The sequence below is a fragment of the Lactuca virosa genome, chromosome 9, assembly GCF_052849685.1.
Source record: "Lactuca virosa cultivar CGN04683 chromosome 9, Lactuca_virosa_CGN04683_v6, whole genome shotgun sequence".
Lineage (NCBI taxonomy): Eukaryota > Viridiplantae > Streptophyta > Magnoliopsida > Asterales > Asteraceae > Lactuca > Lactuca virosa.
The window spans coordinates 135036585-135048160 of record NC_136434.1 but is presented as its reverse complement, the minus strand read 5'-3'; the positions used below and the strand labels follow the sequence as shown (position 1 = coordinate 135048160).

Sequence of the window (11576 nt, the reverse complement as noted above, 5' to 3'; positions counted from 1 at the left end):
TATGTAACAGTATAGTACATATATTGAAAGTAAATTTATCATCAATTAAAGAAATATATAGAATAAATAGTAAAATAACAATAGGATAACTATTACCAGAGTTATAATGCATCCTAACAGCCTTGAAACTTATGACATTTTGATTTGTTCGGGCATTTGAAGCGGGCGACGTATACGAACCGTTTACAATTGTTATTTAGTTACCATAACAATTAATACATTTGGAAATTGTAATAGTCGTTATATGATTTTCAAAGGCAGTGTGAAAATAATATAAAAGTAATTATTAAAAATTTACCCTGATTAGTTATTTGTGAAACTGGCGACCTTGATCAAATTATTGTAGGTTGCACATTCGGGTGTATGACATTATGAGATGATGAGTTTGAAGGTAATTTTGTACATTTTCGAGTAACTCGACAATTAGGAGGTACGTAGAAGTTGTTTTCTTCAATAAAAAAATAAGTATGATAAAGTTGGAGGAATATATAAAAAAATAATACGATAGAAGTAAAAAAACTAATATATATATATATATATATATATATATATATATATATATATATATATAAAACATTAAATATGATACTAGTTAAATTAGAAGTTTACCGTTTGTGATGTCCGACAGTGGTGTGCAAGGGGATGCTTTTGATTTGGTTCTTTCATTGTTCAAAGTCATATAGGTTGGATTCTATAAGATGTAAGATGAAATAGGTGTTGGGTTATTAATGTATTGTGTCAAAGTGCTTTGTACTAGAATAGTCTCATTTATTAACGGGTTGGGCCTGTCTATCCGTGTTTATGGTTTGCTAGGGTTAGACTATTTAATGTGCATGCATGTATCGTTTTAGGGTTATCGATTGTATTGCCCAACTTAGCTTTTACAGAAAACTTCACGTTGAACTCTTCTAAAGCTTTGATTATATTAAGCATTCAACACACCTTTGATCATTACTCTTGTTATTTGATTCACTTTACTGCTTAGAATCTATCAATCTTAAGTTTTATTCTTTCTATAATTGGTATCGGAGCAGGAGATTGGGTAACTCATATGCTAATATTATGTTGAGTTCTGTGAGGGTTTGCGTTTTTGTTGGATCTGTCTTGTCATCTTTATCGTTTCTATCGATTGTAGACGTCAGATCTAAATCCTAGTTTTACCCTAAACTCTTTTATTGTTTTACACATATGATTCTATACAAGTTTATGTGAGTCTCTAAATCATACAACACGAAGATCCCCATACTCTTTCTTTCAATCTATCCAATAGCATTGAATCTACTACCAGGATCCCAATCCTCTTCCCACGGGATTATGAAGTCTGGCCTTGCACTTCGAAGACTATGTTCTAGGTCTTGAAGAACACAGTCAACCATATGGCAAGCAATGACACAAAAGACGTTTTCTCACATAGCAACCCAGAATGTTATCAAAACTCAAGCTGAATACAACGCTCTTCTTATTGAACACACAAATATTCCTCAGGATGAAAAAGACAAGTTGCCGAGTAACATCAAGGCGTTGAGAATAATAAGTTTTGCTCTTCCACCAGATACTTTTCGTATGGTGAGTGCATGTGAGACAACAAAGGAAATCTGGGATAGGTTAAATGAGCTTTATTCAAGCAATGTCGATTTGGAACACTCAGTTCAAACGTTACTTCTATCGGAATTTGGTGCTTTTGTGTAAAATCCAGAAGAAAACTTGATCAAACATTCAACCGTTTTAATCATCTTTTAAGTAGGATGTTAAAACACAAAATTAAGCATGATATAATAGAGAAAAAAGTCATGTTTATGAATGGATTGAGATCGGAATGGAAAACAGTTGTATCCATAGTAAAAGCTCATGAATAGTTCATGAGTTACACTTTAGCGAAGCTTGTGGGAATTCTAAGATCCCACGAAGATGAAGTGACGAAGGATTTGAAGCTTGTGTCTAGCATGGGATCGTTGGCCCTGGTTCCGAAGGGTAAAAAGGTAGCTGAAGAAGATTCCGAATCCGATCATTCGGATTGTGATCTTATGAAAGAAGAATATGCTCTGTTAGTGTCTAATCCCAAGAAGTTTGCTAAAAAAGAACTTTGGACGTTTCAAGAATAGGAACAGACTGGGAAACTACGGTTCAGACAAGCAAAAGGATGAGAGCTTTAAGAACTCTCAAAAGGATAAATAAAAACAAGAGAATAAATTGTTGGGAGATTATGGCTATGATTGCAATTACTGCGATGGCAAGAATCATTTCGCTAAGGAGTGTATGTTGAGAAGATTGAATGAGAAGAAGGAGGCTGAGAAGGAATAAGCTTACTATCTTCAAAACATAGAAGAGCTTAAGAAAAAGAGTGTTGGGAATGTGAAGCCTGCTTTGATTGTGCAGGAAGGTAGTCACGAAGATGGACGCATTGAAGTATGGTCCACAGATTCTGAAGATGATGAGGTTGAGAAGCCTACACATGGGGGATGTTTTGTTGCAAAGTCTGAAGCATAGGAGTACGAAGGAAGATGTCTGATGGCAGCCAGCCCTCTGAAAATTGTTTTGCAGCGAGACATGTTTAGGAACAGATGAGTGAATGCGAGAAGGTCATCAATAAGGTACACTCTATACTCCAATCTCTTAATATTCCTGTTACTCGTTACGAATCTGAATTAGATGATTTAAATTATACTGTCTCTAATTTTAGTGATAGTTTAAAGAGAACACATCTAAGCAATTCTAACCTAAATGATCAAATCAACATGATAACAAATAAATGTGAAAAGAGAAGAATGTGGATAGAGAGGTTGGAGTTAGAGCTAACTAGGTCAAAGGATGATGTCATTTATCTTAAGAGAGACAATTTAGCACTTTTGAAACAAAGAAACATTTTCTGTTTAATTGCAAAGAGTTTATATTTCAATATCACTCAATTGCATCTTGATTGTGAAATAGGTAAAAATATACACAAAATGATTTTACCCTTTCTTGAATTGAAAGAGGATGAAATCGATGCAGAGTGTTATAAGTCTGAATCTATTGTGTCCTCTGATGATGTTTCCGATTCGTACAAAATTAGGCTTGACAAAATAGAAGCATATATTCAGTCCAAAGAGCACAAGAATATGTTAAAACAAATGTTGGATGATAAGGATAAAGAACAAATTAAATCTAATATTGTGCAAAAATTTGACTCGTTGTGCACAAAATTAAGTTTAGAAAATACTTTTGAAACTGAAAACGTTTCTGAATTTGACGAAAGTGATATGAGTGAGATTTCTATAGAGGATGAGATAGATTGTTCTGCATTCATACCAAATGAAGTTAAACCAAAGAAAAAGTTGATTTATAAAATTCAATTGAATATATTCATGTTTGAAAATAAAGGTTCAAAGTTTTAAAAGCAAAAGCCACCATTTTTCCGAAAGTACAAACCGTCCATAATCAAGTTTTCAAAAAAACTAGACTGGACAAAACTGATACATTAGAACTGACGTCCATTGTTAATAATGATAATGCTGATGGTTGTGACAAAATTTTCTGGTCTGGACCAATAAAAAATGCAGACGAAACAAAAGGTCTTTCCGAAATGACCTCATGGAAAACGAAAGGAAAATAAGTTTCAGAACCAATGAATCGTATTGACCTTCGTTACGATCAGGCAGGGCCAAGTGGAACAAAGAATGTATCAAGTGAAACATCTTCCGAATAGACTGACACTCTGGTCAGAAAAGAGAAACCTAGAACTAACATACATAAGTCAGCTGAAGAACTTATTGCTAAGAAATGACAACTGAATGCTGGATACATGAAGAACTTTCAAGAAAGAAAACGTTTCTGGAAAAACAAGAATTCCAATCAAATTCTGTTAATTCAGAAAGATCTTCAGTTCAAAATACGAACTATTCTCCTATTCAGAAACCGAAATCTAAACCTTTTTCAAAACCACAAGCTTAAAAACCACAAGTTTCAAAATTTGTTGAAAAATCAAAATCCAGTTGTTCTCTAAAAACAATTTTTTCAAAATCTGTCAACACATCAAAAGATGTTAAGGGTAAAAATAAAGTTGTTTCGGAACCATAGATTTCTCTCGAGGAATACAAAGCTAACTTGAAAAAGGAGGAAAAAGCCTTTGCAAAGAGAATGGCTATGAAACACAAAGAATTTATTCAACGGAAATCAAATGTAGTTGAAAATTCAAAGGGAGAATAGTGTTTTGCTAAAAAGAACCTTTCGGGTTGATACAAATGTAACTTTTCCTGTTCTTAAGAAATCCTCACTAGGACCCAAGAAGGTTTGGGTTCCTAAATCTCTCTAAATTTTGTAGGTAATGCGTGACGAACAATACGACTCTGAATGGTACATCGACAATGGTTGTTCACGTCAAATGACTAGAAGGAGAGAAGAAATGAGGGAATTTCGATCGTTGAAGGACGATGGCAAAGTAAAGTCTGGAAACAATGCCAAAGGAGAAATTAAAGGATATGGCATAATTATGAATGGCAAATTATCCATTTGGAAGGTAGCTGATGTGGATGGCTTGCAACATAATCTAATAAGCATTTCGCAATTGGTTGTAGGTATAGGGGTGAAAGTGTCATTCGATGCTGAGGGATCAGAGATTATTGAGAAGAAAACAAAAACAATGCTTCTGAAATCCAAAATAAAGGGAGCGATGTTTCCTTTGAACATAAAACCAATCATCGGGAAGCCATCCATTTGCCTACTTACGAAAGCATCTTCGGATGACAGTTGGCTATGGCACCGAAGGCTCTCGCATCTGAATTTTAGGGAGATCAACAAACTTGTACTAGGTGATCTTGTGCGAGGCTAACCTCTTCTGAAGTTCGAGAAGGAACATATGTGTACTGCTTGTGAGCTAGGAAAGCAAAGTCGTAGAACACTACAAGAAAGAGGCATTTAATGACACAAAATTGATGATACGCATTGATTTATGATACGCAAAAGTGTGTGACCTAAAAATAATGTCATCTCTCAATAAATTTTAAGGATTTAGGACGCGCATTTTTGCGTGCCCTAAAATTAGTGTAAAAAAACACGGAGGGCGCTTATTATAAAATGTGTGTCATCTAAACATGTCGTTTTATAATTTTTAATGAAACGCGCTCTTTAGTAACAAGCGGGAAAAGAAAAGCCCAAAAATTAGAAACACCCGCTTTTTTCACTTCCCTCTTTGCCCTAAGCTTTTTTTGATGCATCTTTCTTTCCCTCCACACACATAATCGACGATGTATGTCCATATTCAAGCGATCGTCATCAAATTCCTGATCTCGCCTACGATTGAGTGTTCTCAGTCCCGCTCAACCTTCGGTCTACCCTAACTCCATCGATCTACTTTCGGCTGCTGAGATTTCCTCGAGATTTTTTCATGGTTTTGGTTTCTGGAGGCGGCGATAGAGAGTGAGCGGAAGCTGGAGGTGGATAAACTCAAGAAAAATCAATTTCGATCCTTTTTGGGGTGAAATTATCGCATTAATCGAACCGATTCAGGTGAAATGTATGATGTAATGCCTAAGAGAACCGATTCACATTAATCAATTTCGATCCTTTTCATTTTCAGTTGAACAAGTTGGTTGTTTCTCCATTTCATCTCTTCTATTTCAGTTTTTCCCAAAATCAAGGTTCACCAACTGTTTGATGAAATGCCTAAGAGAAAAATTACAACAAAAAGTGTATTTTGATGCCCTTTCAAACACTTGACTTTGTTGGATAAATGATTTATCTTTATAAATATGAAGCCTTGAGGGTTATGGGGGATGGCGAAAGAGGCACATAAGTGAATAAGAACCTATTTGGATATGTATTTGCCACCTGAACGGTACATGTTGTTTTCATTTCTTCATCTTCTAATTTATAAGGGTTCTTTGAAAATTGAATAAGAACCTATGTGGGTATGTATTTGCTTCTCAACTTATGCTACATCTTTTCTAGCTCACTTGTCTTACTGTATTATTAATCTACTTTTACTTTTTATTGTGAGTGAAGTTCTGAAAGGCATCTTTGTTGGTATTTCAGGGTCCTACAAACAAGCTCAGTACATGTGACACATGCCATGGGGATTTTCATAGTTGCCATGGTTACTTTGGCTACCTGCCACTTCTGCCGCTAGTTTATAATGTTGGATATATGTCTCGTATTGTGGACATCTTGAAGTGCATATGCAAGGTATTGTAGCTGCAGTTTATGTTTGCTTTTCGCCTTCCCTTTCTCTTTCCCATTTACATGGTTTTTCCATTTTCAGTTTTGTTCCCGCATACTGTTGGTGGAAACAGAATGCGTAAACTTCTTAAAGAGGATCAGAAATCCAAATTTGGACCATTTGAGGAAGAATGGAATTTATAAGTAGGTAGTTAAAAGGTGCACTGCTATGGCAAGTAGTAAGAGGTGGTGACATGCTCTAGATGTCATTAGTTAAAAGGTGCACTTCCACATCATCATACTTGCTTTCACTTGATGATATATTTCTTTTAAAATAGGAATAATATAGTATTATCTGAATAGATTGGACCAATATCTCCTGGTATTTTTCCATATCTTTTGTAGTATCACATTGTGTTAATTTTATTTAGTATAGAAAACTCTGAATGGTTTATTTTTCAGGGCCACCAACTTACAAGTCACTAAAGTTTCATTGCATCTTATAGCGGAGGGTAAGCCGTCATTTTTACAAGCTCATTAATGATGTTATTGTTAGGAAAATGGTCTTAAAGATAAAATAATAAAGGATATTAAACATTAGAATATACGTGGGAAACTCAAAACCCAGAGAAAAAAAATCCAATATATGACAAATTATTAGTCACATCTACTTTGTTGTGTCGTTTTAAAGGTTGTTTATTTGATCCCTTTTAGGGAGAAAGGAGGTTGGTTCTTTGAATGGTTTAGAGTGAAGGATAATGGTAATAGCAAGGAGAAACTACATTCTGAAGGTGAGTTTACTGCCTAATATATCTTATCACTTACATGCACAGTTGGCTACCCTACCCTGATAACTTGCTAAACAAGTGTTTTACATACATTCTTAGTATATCATTTGGATTTGACTCAAGAGGAAGTAGGAACATGTGTGGAGCTTGTTTATACACCTGTATGAGTAAATGGGTTAAAGGAAGCCCAAGAAGTATTATATCTAGTCCTATTGCTCTTGCTGATCCTACAGGTGTCAAACTTGTAAATCCTGATTGCTATGAGGCCAAAGTTGTGGTTCCCTTAAAAACATATTTTGGTGGACAAGAAGGTGAAGGAAATTACTGATATGATAATTAATAATGAGCTTATTTTAACCATTTTTTTTCTTTCAATTCTTTTAGCAACTGTACCTTGTTGGGAATCAAATCACCTCACTGATATCACTTCCTGCACTTCCAAATTTGGAAGTAAAGCATTTGGTCCATGCTCTTATTAGTTATTATACCATTATCTGATAAGATAGCAATAATTTTTCGTTATCAACGTACATTTCATGAAGCCTATAAGTTTTTTTCCCTTGTTTCCGTTCCTTTCAGTTGCACAAAACAAGTTCAAGTCTCTTTCAATGGCAAGCCAGCCACAGTTACAAGTTTCTTTCACCGTATAATTAGTTTTTTATCTCTATGACTTTTTATGTCATTCTCTGACCTTTGGTTCTTTATAGGTGTTAGATGCCAGCAAGAATAGAGTATCAACACTGAAGGGTTTTCCATGTCTGCCATCACTTGAGGCAAGTTCACTTTTATATCATTATTTTACTATTAAAGCTAAATAAATATGCAGTCACACAAACATGCTTAAAAGGTTTACTTGATATATATATATCTATATATATATATATATATATATATATATATATATATATATATATATATATATATATATATATATATATATATATATATGATATTCCTATCTGTTGCAACATTTACGGTTGGAGGATTATCCTGTGCTTGAAATGCCACATGTAAAAGCAACTTCTATTTTGCTTGTTGGCCCAACTTTGAAAAAGTTCAATGACAGAGGCAAGTTCATTTTTATATCATTATTTCATTTATTTGTTTACCATGGATGCTGCACAAAATCCTATTTCCTCCTTATGCTTCAAACCAGGTTAGTGTTCTTAGTTTTCAATACATTGTAGCAATTTATGTCTGTTGTTTCAAATGAATATATTGTGCTTTAGTTGTTTGTTACCATGTTTAACTTGCATACTCGATCACATGCATTAGGTTGCCATCTTCAGATTAACTAAAAAATTGGTTTAGGTGCACAAATGCAGGAGATTATATTATGTTTTTCTTTTTTCAAGAAAAGTTTACAGGCTGCTTGTATTTTTTCATATTGCAGGGAATGAGGATACCAACGTTGGTAATATATAATAATAATAATAATAATAATAATAATAATATGCATCTGCATCTTTTTGTGTTGATACCTAATTTGTGTTTGGTTGGTTTGTTAGGCACTTTGAAGCTACCAGACAACAAATATAGCAACAAATATCTCCAACAAAATTGCCCAACCGACTTTGTATGTATTATATATATATATATATATATATATATATATATATATTATTGTTTATGAACATAGTTAAATAAAAAGGGCAGGGGCATCAGTAATACTGAGTATTCCCATAATGTGAGATGAATAAAATGTGTTGATGATGGGTTACTTTTACTTATAGGGTTTATAAGGACTGGCGAAACTACAATTGGCATACTCCATTCCTCCTCATCTATGGAAAGTATTGTCACTTACCGGTGTAATTGGAACATAAGGCATATCAGGTAATCAAAAAGTGTAACGACGACTTAGAAGAAACGGGAAAACACTGAAAGATGCAACTTCAAGATATTGAAGAGTTGAGAAACGAGTATTACGAAAATGCAAGCATCCAAAAAGAGAAGACAAAGGCTTTGACATCCCCAATTTTCGCGTCCAAATAAACTTTTTATTTATGATTATTTAAACAATGTATTCTTTTAAAGGCATACACTAGTGTGAAATTATCCCAAAACATTTTTCTTTCAATATGACATCAATAACAAAATATTTCAAAGAAAACATAAGCATAAACTATTCATTACATGCTTGAAAACTGTTTATTCTACTAATGACCATAATTTCCATAAATCTCTTATCAGATTATAATCGCTATCCTAGTACCTTCATACTGCTACCTGTGATACAAACAAAATGAGTGGGTCGGGATTGAGATCTTGGTGAGTACATAGGGTTTTTTACCCACAACAATTTAATTAAATCTTATATATATATATATATATATATATATATATATATATATGGGAAAAGTGAATATACCCTTAAGGGTATATAAGCTTAGGTACCCAAACTCACCACAATACGTCGTTTTGTATCATATAATACATTCTAATTGTCCAATATTCTTATAATTTAACTTCTAACTTGATTTACTTCCAAGATTTTTATAAATTACACATTTATCTTCCTCTTACATAATTTTCACTTTCAACTAAAATATATATAGTTGAGTAGGTGTTCGGCAAAAAGATGTGATGTAAGAGAAAGATAATAGTGAAATTTCAAAAATCTTGAAACTAAATCAAGTTAGGGGTTGGAGTTTAAGAACATTATAATGAATATATTAAACAAAACGACATATTATGGTGTGTTTGGGTACCTAAGCTTATATACCCTTAAGGGTATATTCACTTTTTTTTTTTCTCTCTCTCTCTCTCTCTCTCTCTCTCTATATATATATATATATATATATATATATATATATATATATATATATATATATATATATATATATATGTATCATACCAAATATGTGACATCCCCTAATTTCTCGGCCAAAAAAAAACGATTTAATTTATGCTTTTTAAAATAAAATCAGAGAAATCTTTTCAAAAGATATTGCAGAATAGGTCCCCAATATAAAACATGATAATGTTTATCAAAACCTTTCTTTAAGAAATATATAATTTCCTTTTATATTAAAACCTCGGGATGTCATGTTCCGATACAGATCAAAAGCATAAACAAGACATTATAAGCCTTAGAACAGTTATTTATAACTACTGGCCTATAATCCATAAATCACTCATCATCATCATCCGACTATGCTCGGGGTCCACTACCTGTAATCATAAAAAGCTGAGTGGGTCAGGCTTGGAAGCCTGGTGAGCATATAGGGTTTTCAACCCACAATACATAATTTAATATGCTTAAACATTAATCAATCAACCGAATTACCCCAACCCCATTATCTTATTTATTTCTTAAGGGTTTACCCTAAGAATCAACTATCACTCATTCCTAAGGATTCATCCTAAGAAATAGACACAAAGTCACCTCATCACCGGGGTTTATACAACGGGCACTAAGTCCATAGCTGCCAAGGTTTATTCAACATATGCTAAGTTCATAGCTCTCATTTATCGACAGTATTATTTACAGGTATTCCCCCCTGCAATACATGTCAATGGGTTTTTAGAGTACAGCAAATGAACATATAGTTCATTACACCTACAGGTTGCGGGCCTGCTAGTGTTCCACAGACTGTCTAGAATAGTCCATGGTTGTCATCCATACTCTGCTGAATGACGGGGGCCCACGTTTGGGTAAGGGCTTTTCTCATATTACACCACTCACGCCAACGTTTGGGTAAGGGCTTTACCCCTCACTATCAACTCATGATTTCATTTCACCACTCCCTCTCAACTCATGATCTCATTTCACTACTCACTCTAAACTCATGATCAATATTACTGATCATCTCCTTTGTCCAACTCACCTTTCATCACACCCACTATTTCATCTACCCATGTTTTACCCAACATTTTTCGTAGATAAAAATACATATACAGTTTAAATTATTTAAAAACCTGTATAAATCATTCCTTCAACACCCATCTCAAATAAACAAACAATATATATTCACACAGCACGTATTTTATGTAAAATACTTCATATCTATGTGTAAGGTGAAAGTAACTACACACTCACATGATTTGATGATAATCGGGCAGCAATTCGTTTCCTAAAACGTTCGTTTCTAATAAAACCGAGAGTTTTATTGAGAAACCGGGCTCTGCAAAAGTCGGGCTTCGAAACCGAAAAGATAAATTTTCCGGGCTTCACGGGCACTTCGTGGCATATTACGGGGCTTATAATTGATACCGGGGCTTCGGGGGATGATAATACGAAAGAAATATGGAGAAAGGGGCTAAAAATGACAAGTTTTCAAAATACCCCCGGGAGGTCTCGCACCCCCTATTTATAGGGGCCGAAGCTCCTGATCCAACCGCTGAGAAGAGGCCACGCGTCGCTGATCCGGAGCTCGCAGGGGATGGCTCGCACGAGGCTCGCACCTGCGAGGGCTTGCTGGCTTCTTGTGATTGGTCCGAAGCTTAGGTCCGAAGTCGTTTCTGGTGGTGGGGTCCGCAGGCGAGGGTGCGCAGGTGGCAGCACGTGCGAGGGCCTCGGTGGCGGTTGCTGATTGGACCGCGGACTCGCAGTCCATGTGCGAGGCTCGGAGTCGTGGCGTGCGAGGTTCGGATTGGGCCTCCCTTCGGTCAAATCAAAATCCGACACGTGGATTCGCATGACTCACCATTTCG

General features: G+C 34.8%; 1 protein-coding gene and 2 long non-coding RNA genes across 6 annotated transcripts; all 3 read left to right on the top strand.

The window, feature by feature from the left end:
* Positions 1-4303: 4303 nt before the first annotated feature.
* On the top strand, positions 4304-4807 carry LOC145139819 (uncharacterized). Its single transcript, XM_079073514.1, has one exon. It carries the CDS (start codon positions 4304-4306, stop codon positions 4805-4807), a length of 504 nt encoding a protein of 167 aa, XP_078929640.1.
* Positions 4808-5177: 370 nt separating this feature from the next.
* Positions 5178-7760, top strand: LOC145140733 (uncharacterized). 4 transcript variants are annotated; one of them, XR_013722258.1, is made up of 5 exons: positions 5178-5812; positions 6010-6159; positions 6236-6412; positions 6595-6644; positions 6847-7760. It is a non-coding gene; the product is annotated as an uncharacterized LOC145140733 (long non-coding RNA). The 4 variants fall into 4 exon arrangements; XR_013722256.1 differs by having other exon boundaries at positions 5178-6159; positions 6847-6923; positions 7628-7760; XR_013722257.1 differs by having other exon boundaries at positions 5178-6159; positions 6847-6923; positions 7020-7760.
* A 123-nt stretch (positions 7761-7883) lies between these two features.
* On the top strand, positions 7884-9000 carry LOC145141160 (uncharacterized). The gene is made up of 3 exons (XR_013722473.1): positions 7884-8334; positions 8429-8496; positions 8654-9000. It is a non-coding gene; the product is annotated as an uncharacterized LOC145141160 (long non-coding RNA).
* Positions 9001-11576: the final 2576 nt, after the last annotated feature.